We start from the raw sequence: 16,725 nt of genomic DNA on the forward strand, positions 1-16,725 counted from the left end.
CTTTGACATTGTATTTCATTGGCCGTTTCTCTACCCATCTGTCCAAATCCTTCTGCAGTCTCTGTTTTCTCAACTCTACCTACTCCTTCACCTACCTTCATATTATCTGCAAATCTGGTCACAAAGTTTGTGGCCAATCAGTTTTTTTTTTGATTGGATGATTTATATCAAGTAAATCAGCGATTTTTCAACCTTTTTTTGGCTATGCCACTCCTCCCCCCACGACTCAGCTCAAAGTTTAAGTAGTCATTTTTGTTTCTTCAGTACTTCTCTCTTACTGACTAACTACGTGTAACAAATATTTTTTAATGTTGTTTTGTGAGGTGAAAAGAATACAAAGCTTTTACTTAAATGAGCTAAGGACCCCCCCCATTGAGAGTGGTTGATCTAAATCACATTGATCTAGTAGGGAGCTTCAATGGATGTCTCATGGATGTGGTCAGGCACCTTAAATTTGGATTCTTTTCATGCTTTAGGAAAGCTCTGAAGTACCAAATGATTTGGAAATATAATTTAGTTTCTGAGCTTTCCTAATTAAAACATGGCATAGTTATGTTCAAATAAATTTGTATTAAATTTTTAAAAAATCAACAGGTGTTTGAACAATCCATGATCTGACTAGATTAATGTTTTTATAAAATACAAAGTAATAGTGTTGCATATGATCATTGCATGTAACTTGTTTCACGAATAGCAGCTGTGTTGTTTTTGCCCAAGTTTCCTATATGTTATGAATGAATAATCTGATCAGTTAAATGCATACAGAAATGGTCACTTGAATATGCATTGTTAGTATTGGCTCTTTGGAATGATTTGCAAGTGCAGCAGCTTTTTAACATCTGCCCCAAAGTGCTTCAGGTCACAGGAAGTGCCTTTCGGGTAAATGATAGCCAATTGACTCTCAAAAAAAAAACAAATAGCTAGTTCTATTGCCTCAAGTAATCACAAATCCATGATGTTACTCAGTATTAGCTGCTTTACCATTTGTAGTTAAAGATATTTAGACAAATGTTTTGAATTATGTGTTTAACACCATGTTAATTTGATGAGTCTGTCTCCTTGGCTCAGAACTTCAAAAGTGGAATACTGAATGAAGCTCAGGCCCTGTGATAAATGTTTGCTCTATGATGGCTGACCTGTGAATGGAGGCAAGATGGAACTGATAGCCTCATTGCAACTCTTATCTTTCTGCAATTCACCCTACCAGATGTTTTCAATGAAAATTCAATTGTTTTAATTTGTGAATAAAGGAGTTGATTTTTAAAATAATTTGGACCATATTACCCACTGGAGCTAACAGGTTTATTTGGACCACAATTCAGTTACCAACTAACAAACATTAACATATTATTGCACTTGAGGTCTGGCCTTATCATTGGTGCATAAAATCATGAGGCGCATAGATAAGGTGAATGTTGGTCTTTTTCCCAGTATAGGGAATCTTAAACCGGAGGACCTAGGTTTAAATTGATAGGGAAAAGATTCAAAGTTGATTTGAAGGGCAAGTTTCTCACACAAATGCAAGTGGATATATGGAACCAGCTGCCTGAAGAAGCAGTAGAGGTGAGGACAATTACATTGTTAGGGGAAAAAACATTTGGATGGGTACATATTGTAGAGAGATATGGGCCAAATGCAGGCAAATGGCACTTGCTCAAATAGATGGTTTGGCCAGCATGGATTAACTGTGCTGAAGAGCCAGTTTCTGTGCCTTATAATTCTACTTTCTTGTTTTTGAATGTTGCAGAGGTGTCCTTCAGTCTTTGATTGAGAAACATTTCCCAGCACCTGACAGAAAGAAGCTATACAGTTTGTTGGGGATAGAAATGAACGTACCGAGCAATCAAGACTCTCCCATTGATAGTCCATCAAGACAGAATAAAGGCAAAAAGCGGAAAGGTATGACCTTCCTCAATACTGATATTGGAGAAAGTGTTATCTGCCCAAGTTCTCTTACAAAGATAATGGATTTCACTGGTAAGTGCTGGTAACTTTCAGAAACATGCAAGATTTCATGATATCCAAAGCTGGAGCTCGATCTTGTTGTTATTTCTGAACATGCACACTGGGCAATTTGTGATTGGATTCTGTGCTAGGTTGCACCTGGTGCAGAATCTTGCCAATCTATTAACTTCAATGGAGCTTATGAGAAGAACAAAGCAAGTTCCTTTTCAATTATTTATGATTTATTTGATGGTTTTAATATTTAAGTGGTCTAAAGGTTATTTTTTATTTTAATTTCTTCATTTTTTAAAAACTTTGTGGCATTTTGTTGGCTTGCAAAGGCTTTGAGTTCTACCGATTGCCCATATGGCTTCTTTTGCAGTTCAATTTCCTCTGCATTTTGAACAGAGATGTTTGAATTTGTTTGAAGTAAAGATTATTTATTGTTTTCTTTTTAATGTTAAATATAAAAAATTATTCTTGATGCCTCTCATGAAATCTTTGGTGTGATGTTGCACTCCATAAGCCATATTGAATTGCTCTTCATGCAGACACATGCAGAAAAAGGAAGGCCTGCTTCTGGCCAAAGAGGAGATGTGTTGATGAAAGCTCTGATGGAGCATAATTCAGGAGATATTGTACTGGGCTGAATGACTTGTTTGCTGTGAAACTTTAAAGTCAGAAAAGGCATGGAAGCAGGTCCTTTGTCCCACTGAGTCCACAAGAACAATCAGCCACCTGTTTACATTCATCCCATTCTTTTTAATCCACATTCTCATCAGTTGATGTCCTCCCCCCACCCCTCCCCCCCCACCATTCCACCATTCATCTATACATGAAGGACAATTAACCAACCAATGTCTTGTGATGTGGGAGGAATCTAGAATCCTGCTCCCAGTTATATTTTCCAAACACAGCTTCCTAAACTGTCCCATAAATTTGTTCTCCAAGATAAATAAAATTGCATTTAGCATTGCGACCAATTGAAAGTAGTGGATGTAATTCAAGATGTGTTAGAGCATGCAGAATGTATTGCCTGCAATATTTTGCTGATAATTGATAGTAAGTTGTTTATTAGTACAATCACATTTATTGCTGCACACTTTATTTTTTGTTTCAAAATTATCGTTGGAGAGTTTCTTTATTTTATCCTATTCCAATGTTCCCATTTCATCCCTTGCATCTAATTTTGTCATGGGAAATGGGCATTCACAGGCATCCAAAAATACTTGCTACAAGCAAGAGCACAGCAATGATCAAAAGCCAAATACTCAAGTGCAAATGTCAAAATAGATGCTGGAAATGCTCAGCATGTCAGTCAGCATACATGAAGAAATAATCAGAATTAACAATTCAGATCAATTACCTTTCATCAGGCTTGGCCAAAGACCAAAAGCAAACTCAACTGAGAATTATTTCACTTGGTGGTGCATGTGACAGAATATGTTGTGTTTTATATTGTATGTTTTGGTGAGATAAATTGTGGCAGGTTTTAGTGTAGGTCACATACAGACATTTCAAAAAAGATCTCAATTAAAATACTGGAGCTCTGCTCAAGCCGGACAGTCCGGCTTCAAGTGCCTTTGCAGAAGCTTTGTGGAGTGCCTATAGAGATTTCACTAATGGATTGTTGTTTTGAAAAGCAAAAGATAAAAGAACTCTGAGGTCTGGAGCCACAGGCTGTCTTTGCAGTTTGCTGTTCTAAGGGGATCGTGTGGTTTTGCAAGCAGAGAGAGTAAAACAGGCTTTTCTCTGAGAGAGAGCGAGAGAATTCGGTTCAGCAGCAGCTGGGACTGGAACAGTGTTGTGAGTGATTAGTTCAGCCTGGTCAAAGTCTTTGTGGCTCATGCAAGAGGAGAGGACTGGCTGCCTAATGTTTCACTTGAAATAAGAGAAACAAAAAGGAACTCTGGTGACCTGAAAGAAAGAGGTTATCATCTGGAAAACCCTGATGGGGCAAGTTTCTTTGGCAAGACACTGACCTGGCTGATCAAAATGTTCAGTTTGTGTCCAGGGACCAACAAATCTCTGAAAACTGACAAGAACCTTCCTGAGCGGTAAATACCTTTCAAACACCAAAGCTTGGTGAAATTCATATATGTTAAATTCTGTGCACGGTATAAGAATGGCCTGCAACCAGTGAACTTGGAGGAATGAGAAGGGAGATTGGACTGCAAATTAAAGAAACTTTCTGAACTTGTATACACATTACATACACGTGCACTTGGAATTAGAAGAAGATGATGTTGGGTTAGTTAATAGTAATCAGTTAGTTTGATCCTGTTTTCATGTTGAAAGATGATTAAAAGCAACTTTTGTTGAAGTAACCATTTGTCTTGGTGACTATCTATTGCTGCTGGGTTTTGGGGTCTTCTGAGCTCGTAACAATGCACATCTGGACCTTTCTGCCAGAAGCTAGCAGTGGTGGCAGATGTCCTCACTACATGGTCCAGTATCCAGGTGAGCTCTGAAGAACAGTTATTCGCGGATTGAGAGTTGTGAAGTGGCATTAACCTGAAATCTATCTGTTTCTGGTTGGCATGGAATTGATTGGCTGAATAGTTATCTTGTAGAATCATGAATTATTCAGTGCAGAAATGAGCCTCATGATTCATGCTGACTGAGATGCCTTCTTGCGCTAATCCATTTGCCTGCATTAGGCTTGTATCAGTCTATCCTAGTCGAAGCACATTTTAAATATATTTCAGACCTGTCTGTACCACCTCCTTTGGCAGTTTGTTTCTGATAATCATCATACTACTCTATGTTGGAAAGGCTCATCTTAAATCTGCACTTACAATATTGTAACATCATATCTTTCACATCATGTAACATCAAGCTCCAAACACTGGGCATCTGCAACTGGATCCTTGACTTCCTTGTCAGAAAACTACAATCAGTATGAATTGGAAAAGACATCTCCTCCTCATTGACTATCAATATAGATGCATGCTTAGCCCACTCTTCGACTCGCTCTACACCCATGACTAGCTAGGCACAATTCAGATGCCATCTACAAGTTTGGCGATGACTCCACAGTCATCGGCAGAATCACAGACGGCAATGAGGAAGTGTACAGGGAGGAGATAGATCAGTTAGTGCGGTGTCACAACAACATCCTTGCACTCAATGTAAGAAAAACAAAGTAACTGATTTTGGACTTCTGGAGGGGGAAGTCAGGAGAACACAAAGGGTCAGCAGTGAAAAGGGTTGAGAACTTCAAATTCCTGGATTTTAACATCTCTGAAGATTTGTCCTGGGGCCTCTTGTGTCGATGCAATCATGAAGAAGGCTCACCTGCGACTACTTTGTGAAGAGTTTGAGGAGATTTGGTGTGTCACCAAAAACTGGCAAATTTCTACAGGTGTATTATGGAGAGCATTCTGACTGGTTGTATCAATATCTGGTGTGGAGGTGCCAATGCACAGGATAGGAAAACAAACTACAGAGAGTTGTGAACATCATGGGCATCAGTCTACACTCCACTGAGGACTTTACAAGAGGCAATGTCCTAAGAAAGCAGACTCTATCCTTAAAGACTCTCACTACCAGGCCATGCCCTCTTCACACTGCTGCCATTGGGAAGAAGGTATCCCTTCAGGAGATTGCCTGAAGACAAACACCCAGCAGCATAAGGACAACCGCTTCCCCTCTGCCATCAGATTCGGGAATGAATATTGAACCACAGACTACCTCACTTTCACTTGCATTAATTTATTATTAATGTAATTTAAAGCATTATTTGCAACTAATTTGTAGCGTTGATAACAATAAATTCTGATTCTTTATCGCAGCAATTTCAACTGAATATTCACTTTTTTTATTTACTATCTTGTGATAGTTTAGTTTATACACTGCAAGAATTTCAGTATATCTCTACTCTGCACTTGTATATATGAAAATAACCATACATTCATTCCTTTCCTTTACATTTTTCCCTTCTCACCTTAAACCTGTGCCTTATAGTGAATTGGTAGCATAAACTGGTTTGCAAATTGCTATTTCCATTTGCCTTTCCTCTTGACAGGAGATAAATGAAAAGCACCAAAGTTAAGACTCAAAAATGATCGCAAATTTATCACTCAACATGAAGTGTGTAGTTAAATAAAATATCTTTCATTATTTCAATTGATCAGCTATTCTTTTTATATATAATTAAAAGATACAGCATGGTAACAGCCCCTTTTGGCCCACAAAACCATGCTGCCTAAATACAACAATTAACCTTCAAAACCTATATGATTTTGGAATGTGAGATGAAACTGGTGCATCCAGAGGAAGCCCCAATAGACAAGGGAAAACGTGCAAACTTCCTACAGATAGGGTCAGATTTGAAACTGAGTTGCTGAAGCTGTAATCTTTTTTTTCTTTGGCTTGGCTTCGCGGACGAAGATTTATGGAGGGGTAATGTCCACGTCAGCTGCAGGCTCGTTTGTGGCTGACAAGTCCGATGCGGGACAGGCAGACACGATTGCAAAGGAAAATTGGTTGGTTGGGGTTGGGTGTTGGGTTTTTCCTCCTTTGTCTTTTGTCAATGAGGTGGGCTCTGCGGTCTTCAAAGGAGGTTGCTGCCCGCCGAACTGTGAGGCGCCAAGATGCACGGTTTGAGGCGATATCAGCCCACTGGCGGTGGTCAATGTGGCAGGCACCAAGAGATTTCTTTAGGCAGTCCTTGTACCTCTTCTTTGGTGCACCTCTGTCTCGGTGGCCAGTGGAGAGCTCGCCACATAACACGATCTTGGGAAGGCAATGGTCCTCCATTCTGGAGACGTGACCTACCCAGCGCAGTTTGATTTGAAGCTGTATAGCGTTGCACTAACCCCTGGGTCACCCTCTTGTCGTAAATATTTGCGGAGGTCAAAAAGTAATTCTGGTACCCCTGAGAATTTGTGACAGTGACCATCTGTAGAGTGAATTGGCCGACCAAAGCCTGAAAGGAACACAACATCTGTCACTTTGGGAACTTGCTGTGCTCATTTAATTTAGCCAAGTTCCATGACAGACAAAATGAATGAGTTTCGTTACCATGATGGAGAATTAGTTTAAAAATTTTTTAGTTACGATCCCCATTAGATTTGGGTTAGCTTCCTGTCCTCCCAGCCATTCTCAGAGGGGGGTTTTTGCACTCCCTCCCCTCGGGGCCACGGTACATTTAAGGGGACCATGGACTGAAATGAAAATATTTTTTTTAATGTAATAGGTAGGAGAGAAGTGTGGAAGAAACCAACTAAACATGACTGCTTCATAGGGAAGTGAGACCATAAACTTTGAGCAGAGTATCAAGGGGGCCATAGCCAAAAAAAGGGTTGAGAATGGATGCACAATCTAAACGATAACTTTTTGTGACCCTGCTTCACCACATTTTTCCAACTCGTCTCTTTTCTGTACTTGTCACTATGTCAACACTGATCTTTGGGGTCATGGCTGCTCAGTGGAGTGCAGTCAGAGCTAAGATCTTCTGAGGTACACCTGAGAGGAGAAATAAGATGAAAATACATTAGTTCTGGTGGATTCAAAAGTTAAGGGAAGAGAAGTGCATGTCTGAGACTATGCAATGTTGCTCTGGGATGATGTGCTGCAAGTGGGAAACATGTGAATGAAAGGTGACAGAGAATCCTGGAAGAAGAGGGTGAACATTCTGAGGTCCAGAACCAATCTGGCATTGATGTCGTAGGGGAAAAGATGAAAATCTTGCAGATATTTATTTTTCTTGCACTATTTAATTTATTTTGTAATCTGGTTTATATCAAAGTTTTCACTGTGATGCTGCCGGGAAACAGTGAATGTTGCGACATGTTTATGATGATAAAAATTAATTTTTGGGAGCTGGAAAGAGGTTAGAAACAGGACCTTGGTGGTAATTTCAAGAGAGAGAGAGAGACGGATGTTGGAGAATCTGATTTTGGATAATCAGAGTTCTCTGACAATAAATTTGAACTTTGAAGGAATGGTTGAAAGGAGATTACATTGACAAGTATGACGGTGAACTATTTCCTCTGGCTCAGGGCCCTATGATATCTTTACTGTAAGGTTTAGGAATTAAATTCTCTTCCCATGGAAGCTCTTGAAAACGATTCATTAAATGTGTGTGTTGAGGGCATCAAACGACATGCTAAAATGCTAAAAATGGAAGGAAAGAAGAATAACAAGCATGAGTTGTATGAATGGTGGAGTATCTTCAATGGCCATCAGCCCATACTGTTATTTCTTACTTTGCCTACCCTCACCCAACTTTGGTTGAAGTCCCAGCAACCAGATCCTTGAAATCGGAAATCATCCAAATCTCTCTGTCAAGTTTATTGTCATCTGATTATACAACACAGCAAAACAGTGTTCTCCAGTCTTCAGTGCAAAACATGTCGACATATAACTAGACAAAGCACACATACAGACAAATAATACACATGTAGAACAAGTGTTATAAAATAAATAAATATTATTTTGAACAAATGAGAATCTCTGATGTTAAGTGTGAGCAGTTCCGTTCCTTTGATTGTTCACCATTCTCATTGCCCGTGGGAAGAAGCTGTTCCTCAGCCTGGTGGTGCTGGCTCTGATCCTCCTGGATTTCTTCCACAATGGGAGCAGCTAAAAGATGCTGTGTGCAGGGTGAACAGGATCCTCAAATGATTTTGTGCACCCTCTTCAGACAATGATCCTGGTCGATCATGTCGATTTGGGAGGGTGGGGGATGGTGTGATCCTCTCTGCCACTCTTATGGTCCTGTGGATTGACCTCTGATCCTATGAAACTTTGAAAGCTTTTGTAAGTCCATCATTTGGAACAGATCTCTCAAGTTTTTCACCAGCATAGTGGTTTGTTTTTGCTTATCTAAGACCTAATTGATTGATTGAACTAATTTAAATTTAATTGCTATTTTTCAGCAAATGAGGACAAACGAGAATCTAAAAAAGCCCGCAAGATCAAAGGGCTTGCTGGTAGCAGCTCTTCAGGGAGTGATTCAGAAGTATCTGAAAGCGAAGGCAGTGATGGTGAAAGTTTTCACTCTGTCAGTTCTGCAGATGATGACTTTAATCCTTTCAGAGATGAATCTTCTGATGAAGAGGATGGTAAGTTGGTGAAAAGGTCCAATTTTAAATTTAAAAAGATGAGCAGCATTTTCATTCTGGATCCAACTTTTGAGCTCAGTATGAATGAGGGCACAGCATGTTTTAAATTTAATTGTGCAGTCGGTTCTGATGTTTCTGTTGTCACATGGAAGGAGACCATTGGCCCTTTGAGTCTCATCCATTTCTAAGAGTAGCTCCGCTCCCTACTTTCTTTTCTATTTCACATTGTCTATTAAAACCCCAGACACACTCCTCTAATTCTCCCACCAGCCAATCTATAATTAATGTTTCAACTAGCTAATCTTTGAGATATGAGAAGAAACCGATGTCCCCCACGTGCCCTAATGTCATCACAGGGAATGTGCAAACTCCACACAGGCAGATCAAACTTAATTTGAAGTACAATGAGTTTATAAAACTCACTATCACATGGGATTGATGCCTAGTCTTTTCAGGAAATATTTAAGGCGAATTTAAATCCCTCGGCAATATAGTGTTTTTACATCAATTATACCAGACTGTGTCAATGTGCCAGCCTTTCCATTGTTGCATGTGAGGAATGATTCTTTAGTCAACACCGATGGTAGAGCCTCAAATTATTCCATCAATTTCATTCTGACTCACAAACTTTTGATTGTCTCAAGAGTATAATCTGAAAGTTTTGTGTGAGTTAAATTGAGGAGGGCAATGTCAAATCAGTTAGTCAAGCGGTTTAGTAGATAAACTAATAGATTCTGCTCAGTGTGAAAGGAAAGTAATGGGAAAATGGATGTTGAGGGCAGTTGCACCAAGGATGAATCAGACATGGCAGATGTTAGGCAGATTAGCTGATATTTTGTGAAATGAATGACCAGTGAAAGAGCTGGTGAATATTGTGATGGAAAGTGTCCTTTTGTAGTTTCCCCTGAACTGAAGATTTAGGGATCATTTTAAAGCGGCTGAAATTAAAGGAATTTTGCATGTATTTTTTTTAAGGTAAGATGAAGTGGGATTAAGGAAAGCTCCAAGGCATTCTGGAAATATGTGGAGAACAAGAGGTTGTCCTATGAAGATAGGACCATTAGGGGTGATAGTGAAATGTGTATGGAGTTGGAATGGTTAACGAAGGTCCTCAATCAATACTTAGCTTCATTATTCACCAGAGAAAAGGACCTTGTGAGGGTGACTTAAAGCAGATTGAAATACTTGAGCATGTTGATGTTGAGAAAGAGGATGTGTTGGAGCTTTTAAAAAGCATGAGATTAGATAAGACACCAGGACCACATGAGATTTTCCCCAAGGCGACTGTGGGAAGCAAGAGAAAAGTTTGCTGAGGCACTGGAGATGATCTTTGCTTCATCACTGGGAACAGAAGTATAATGCTGGAGGATTGGAGGGTTTGAAATGTTGTTCCCCTGTAAAAGAAAGGGAGTGGAGTACCCAGGAAATTATAGACCACCAAGTCTACTTCAGTGGTGAGCAAGCTGTTGGAGAAGATCCTGAAAGACAGGATTTAGAGAGGTGTAATCTGATTAGGGGATAGTCAACACAGCTTCATCAGGAAAAGGCTTCGTCTCCCAAGCCTGATTGAATTTTTTTGATGTAGCAAAGAACATTGAAGGTTGAGAAATGGATCTAATGTATATGGACTTCATTTGATAAGGTTCCTCATGCAAGGCTCATTCAGAAAGTAATAATGCATGAATTCCAAGGAGACCTTGCTTTGTGGATACGGAATTGGCTTGTGCAGAAAAGGCAGAGGCTGGTTGTAGATTGTTTGTATTCTACATTGAGATCAGTGACTAGTGGTGTTCTGCAGGGATCTATTCTGGGGCCCTTCTTGTGATTTTTATGAATGACCTAAATGAAAAAGTGGAAGGGTGGGTTATTAAGTTTATGGATGATGCTAATATGGGTGGTGTGGTGCAAAGTCTGGATGGCTGACAAAAGTTTTATAGGATGCAGAGCTAGGCTGAGAAGTGGCAGGCAGAGTTTAACCCAGAAAAGTGTTAAGTGCTTCATTTCAGTAGGTCAAATTTGAAGACAGAACACAATGTTAATGGGAGAACTTGAGCAGCGTGGACAAACTGAGATCTTGGGATCCATATTCATAGGACACTGGAAGTTGCTGCACTGGTTGATAGTGTTAAGATGTATAATGTGTTGGCCTTCATTAACCGTGGGTTTAAGTTCAAGAACCATGAGATAATGTTGCAGCTGGTCAGGACCTTGGTTAGACCCGACTTGGAATATTGAGTTCAGTTCTGGTCACCACAGGAAGGATGTTGATGCTCTAGAGAGGTTGCAAAAGAGATTTAACAAGGATGGTGCCAGTATTGGAGAGTGTGTCTCATGAGGATAGGTTGAGTGAATGTGGTCTTTTCTGCTTAGAACAATGAAGAATGAGGGGTGACCTGATAGAGGTGTACAAGATGATGAGAGGCATTGATTGTGTGGATGGCCAGAGATATTTTCTAAAGGTTGATGTAGCCAACACTGGGGAGCATTGTTTTAAGGTTCTTGGCAGTAAACTCGGGCACCATAGTTGGTGTAGTGGTTAGTGCAACACTATTACAGCACCAATTTTTGAATACAATGATGTTTTTGAGGAGTTCATATGTTCTCTCTGTGTACGTGTGGGTTTTCCTTGGGTTCTCTGATTTCCTCCCACCCTCCAAAGCATTTTGGGTGTAATTGGATGGCATGGTTCAGCTTCTATCATGCTGTAAACAAAATTTTTTTAAAAGTTAAAAGAATGTCAGAGGTAGATTTTTTCATATGCAGGGTGGTGGATGCATGGAATGTGCTGTCTCAGTGGTGGCGGAGGCATGGGCAATTGGATCTATTAGGAGACTATTAGATAGTCTCCTAATAGTGGCACTGAGGGTGATGCATTAGGGAAATTTTAGGCAAATGTTGGAATAATTTATTAGGTCAGCATAACACCATGAGCTGAGGGACCTGCACTGTGCTGTATATTTCTATGTTCTATTTAGTGATGTTGTGAGCTTGCACAAGGAAACTGTTCATTGGTGAGATTACTGTTAATTAATGAGGCCCTGAACTTGTTTTACTATTGTTTCAGAGATCCTTTGGTCCTCAACATTCTTCAATATTTGTTTTAAATAGATCCTTGGTTAGTGAGGAAGGACCGGAAGAAAGACAAAGAAAAGAAAAAGAAAAAGAAGAGTATAGATCCAGATTCCATCCAAAGTGCCTTACTAGCATCTGGCCTCGGATCTAAAAAGCCCAGTTTCTCTGCGACTTCAGTCAGCAGTGCAACTAATAATGCACTTCCTTCAGGTACCAAAGTTGCAAATGTGGGAGAAGGTGAAAGCATTAAAGCATCTGTTTTTTTAAATCACACATTGATCATCAGACTAATGATTAGAATCTATTTTCAAAAGAAGTAAGGCCCTTACCATTAATTGTCTTGGTCTTTTTCTTCCAAATAAAATTCAAGGTAACAGTAGCCATAGCATTGTAGCCAGCCAGGATGCAGTAGAAAGAGCCCAGCAAATGAAGCGAGAGTTACTCGAGAAGCTGGACAGGCTTGCTGAAGATCTACCTCCCAATACACTGGATGAGCTCATAGACGAGCTTGGTGGCCCAGATAACGTAGCAGAGGTCAGTCGAAGAAAGTAATGTAATATGCATGCATCTTTAACCTGTATCTGAAATGAGAATGTACCCTGAGATGTTCCGCTGGAGTAATATCAAACAAACCTAAGACTGAGCCAAAGGGAAAAAAAGTCGATGCATTGAAGACGTGACAAAACATTGGGGTGCTTTTCACTGGGCAGAGGCTATTCAGCATGGGGATGAGTCAATAACGTAGCACAAACAGACCTGCTCAAAGGTTCTTAACTATCCTCTGAAGTGACCAAGTAGCACACATTCTACCAAAGCTATTATGTATTTTAAGTACATTTATCTTAAAAGTTTACAGCGGTTCAAGTTGGCGACTCACCACCATCTCTGTTTGAGGTTGGTATTCAACATTGGCTTTGATGGAAGTTCCCAGGTACTGTGGATAATTGATGGGGCAAAAAAGATTTTCTCATTGACATCCATGCACTGAGAGGTGTTTTTTTTTTTTTTTGCAAAGTGCCGACATTTCATCTGAACCACTGATTGGGTTTTGCTTTTCTTGCCTCCTCACCTTTATTTCTTACCTTCCCTCCCCTCAAGAAAGCTTCTCTTAAGCTTGTTAATTGTGTTTTTATTAGTTACCAGAACAAACTGATTTCATAAAATAAGCTAATACTGCCTAAATGCCATACCTTTCAAATGAAACATATTCTGCTTATGAATACGCTTGGATTTAAGTTGTATAAAGAATTGAGTTAATCTTAGTGTCCATCTTAATTACAGTTATTCCTTGCTTGATCAGTTTAAGTTTTCTTAAACTAAAATGTTGCTAAACTTAATTATACTGTTATTTCCTAGATGACAGGCCGGAAAGGTAGGGTTGTGAGCAATGATGATGGCAGTATATCTTATGAATCTAGATCCGAACTTGATGTTCCCGTGGAAATCCTCAACATCACAGAGAAGCAGCGGTTTATGGACGGAGAAAAGGTGTGAGGAATTAATTTCAGCTGTTTGTTTTAGATAGGAAGCTCTGATTACCATTCTTAAAAATTGCTTTTTTTTGCCAATCAGAATATTGCGATAATTTCCGAAGCAGCTAGTTCTGGGATCTCATTGCAAGCAGACCGTAGAGTGAGGAATCAACGACGGCGAGTGCACATGACCCTGGAGTTGCCTTGGAGTGCAGATCGTGCCATTCAGCAGTTTGGTGAGAGACTAATTTTTTTTCCACTTTGGTTTCCTAATCCTTATTGAAGTTTGTAAATTCATTTTAGGCAATTGATGGTTACAGACAGACTGCCAGTTCGAAATGCCATCTGCAGCTTTTCAACAGCAAAATATTGTAGAAAATAAGGTTGAACGTTTGACACTGTTGCTTAAGAATGTCATTAGAAATGGAGCAAAACTTTGTTGAAGCACAGGAGCAAAATGCAGGTGCAATGTAACGAAGTTCCTGAAAAATGAGAGACTGAAGCACCTACTTTTGTGCTTTTGACATTTCATGGTCTGAGGATAAGGTAAGTTTTGAGTTTGTACAGTAAATGATGGGATTTTGGGGAGTGTTGTACCATGAGAAATGTCGATACAGGTACATAGTTTCCTGAATGACGTCATGGGTAGACAGGATGGTGAAGAGGGTAATTGGCACAATTGCCTTTACTGATCATGACACTGAATACAGGAGAAGGGACATCATGTTATGGCGGAACAATTGTTCGGAATACTGTGTGCACTTCTAGCTGTCTTGCTACAGAAAGGATGTCACTAAACTGGAAAGGAAGTATAAAAGAAAAATATGGTATTAGAGTAAAGCATATAGGTCTGAAGGCTCAGTGACTTGAAGTAGAAACACAATGCTGGAGAAACTCTGGTCAAGTAGTGTACTTTGTATAGCATGGATAAATATTTGTAACCAACTTTTTGGGCTTCAGCCATTCATCAAGGTATGTGAGAAATGAAGGCAGGTACCGAAATAAAAGAATGGGGTTGGGGCAGGGGCGCATCGGCAAGGCTTGATAGGTATACAAGGGAGGGAGGGCACAACAACAAACAGGGAGAGGAGGGATGGCTCTCTGAATGAAGAGGGAAGGGGTGGAGAGCTGGAGGAAAGGAGACAGAGGTAGTGAAGAGAGGGAGAACGGGGATTGTTCAAGCAGAAACTGGAGAAGTCTAGGTTAATGCCATCCAGATGGAATATTGGGTGTTAGTCCTCCATTTTACAAGTGTCTTTGGTTTGGCAGTGTGCGAGGCCATGGATAGAAATGTCGCATGGGAGTTGGACTCAGACTTGAAATGGTTGACCGTAGGGAGATCCCTATCATTGATGCAGATAGAGTGAAGGTGTTCAGCGAAGCGATCTCCCAGTTTGCAGCCAGTCTCTCCAATGTAGAGAACTGGATGCAGCAGATGACTCCTGTGGATAAGAAATTAAGTGTTGTTTTGTTTGGAAGGACTGTTTGAGGCCCCGAATGTTGGTGACGGAAGAAGTGTGGCACTTCCTGGGGTCACGGAAAGGTGCCAAGGGGGGGGATTAGTGGGAAGGGATGAGTGGACAAGGGAGTGGTCCCTATAGAAGATGGAGAGGGGAAGATGTGTCCGGTGATGGAATCATTTTGTAGGTGACAGAAATTGTGGAGGATAGATAATATGTTGGATGTGGAGCCTGGTGGGGTGGTAGGTGAGGACAAGGAGAATCCTGTTTTTGTTGTGTCTGGGGGCAGAGGGGACCAGGGCAGATGAGTAGGAAATGGAGGAGATGTGGATAAGGGCTGAGTTGATGGTGGTAGACAGAAGCCATGTTTTTTTCATGAAGGAGAACATTTGGGATGAACTGGACTGGAAATCCTCATCTTGGGAGCAGATGCAACGGAGACTGAGGAATTGCGAGGAAGGAATAGAATTACAGGGGACTAACTGGGTGTGAAGAAGTGTAGTTGTAGGAGTTGGTAGGTTTTTTAAAAAAAAGTCTGCCAAAAATTTAAATTTGTCTCCTGAAATGGAGACAGATATCAAGAAAGGGGAGAGAGTAAAAAAAAAAGCACACAAATACTGGAGAAACTCAGCAGGTCAAACAGTGGCTTTATGTAGCAAAGGTGAAGATACATCAACTTTTCGGGCTTGAGCCCTTCATCAAGGTGTGGGGGAACAGAGAGATGTCTGAACAAAAGGGGGGAGGAGGGGAGATGGTGAGGTGTCAACAGAATCCTATGTTTTACCCAAGAAAGGGGAGAGTGTTGCTAGAGATGGACCAAGTGAATTTGAGGTCAGGGTGAAAATATGTTACTGATTGTCGGGGGGGGGGCTTGAGTAATATGGAGAGGTGAGATAGGCTGGGACATTTTTCTTGCATTATTGGAGGCTGAGCTTGTGGATGTTTCAAAGGATCATAGTAAGGTATATCCTAGTTGGTCTTTTCTCAGAGAGATTGAGGTCATAGGTTTTGGAGAAGGGAAAGATTTTAAAGGAACCTGAGGGGCAACTTTTTTCACACACAGGGTACTATATGAATGACCTGTCAAGAGGAAGTGGCAGAAGTGGGTACAATTATAGTGGTTAAAGTGATTAGGCAAGGTTTATAAGCAGAATGCAGGCAAATAGACAACCTCAGATATAGTGTCTTAATGTGGGGTTCAGACACAAAGTATTATTGATCATTCTCTTTCTCGCATTGCCGCTGCTCGATCCGCTGAGTTTTTCCAGCAACATACTTTTAGCTCTGGGTAGACAGCTTGGTTGGTATTGATGAGCTGGGCCATTAAGAGCAATAAATCAATGGTGCTATGAATATGCTGGAACCCAAATGTACTCTTAACTTGAGTACCTTTCCTCAAGTATTTCTATAAATAAATGTACTCGGATTTCATTGTGTTGGACTCAAAGGCCAATAGGTCTAACTGCAAGCGAATTTGAAGTAATTTGATCAACATGGTGACAGTTTTTTTTTAAAGCCAATTTTTAAATTTGCAAGAGTAGAGTATTTTAGTTAGCAGGTTTTGAGCAGTTTGATTCTGATGAGAAATTTGGGGTTTTTGTGGGATCAGATATTGTGATTAGGAGAGAGTGGTTTGAATCAAATAGTCTCCAGTGCTTCAAAGGTAACAATAAATTCATGATCCTGCCTAAGATCAAATGCAAGAGT

At 40.3% G+C, this 16,725-nt stretch overlaps 1 protein-coding gene across 5 annotated transcripts in view; it reads left to right on the forward strand.

Annotated features, from left to right (window-relative positions):
* Positions 1–16,725, forward strand: part of sbno1 (strawberry notch homolog 1 (Drosophila)) — a 99,428-nt gene that overhangs the window by 58,261 nt on the left and 24,442 nt on the right. For 4 of the 5 annotated variants that reach the window (XM_069933504.1, XM_069933503.1, XM_069933502.1 and 1 more), the window contains 6 exons: positions 1,748–1,899; positions 8,829–9,014; positions 12,123–12,323; positions 12,457–12,620; positions 13,443–13,574; positions 13,659–13,794. In XM_069933504.1, coding sequence (XP_069789605.1) covers positions 1,748–1,899; positions 8,829–9,014; positions 12,123–12,323; positions 12,457–12,620; positions 13,443–13,574; positions 13,659–13,794 — 971 coding nt within the window. The remainder of the gene's footprint in view (positions 1–1,747; positions 1,900–8,828; positions 9,015–12,122; positions 12,324–12,456; positions 12,621–13,442; positions 13,575–13,658; positions 13,795–16,725) is intronic. The other variant, XM_069933505.1, reaches the window with a different exon arrangement.

This window comes from Narcine bancroftii, chromosome 4 (assembly GCF_036971445.1).
Source record: "Narcine bancroftii isolate sNarBan1 chromosome 4, sNarBan1.hap1, whole genome shotgun sequence".
Classification (NCBI taxonomy): Eukaryota; Metazoa; Chordata; class Chondrichthyes; order Torpediniformes; family Narcinidae; genus Narcine; species Narcine bancroftii.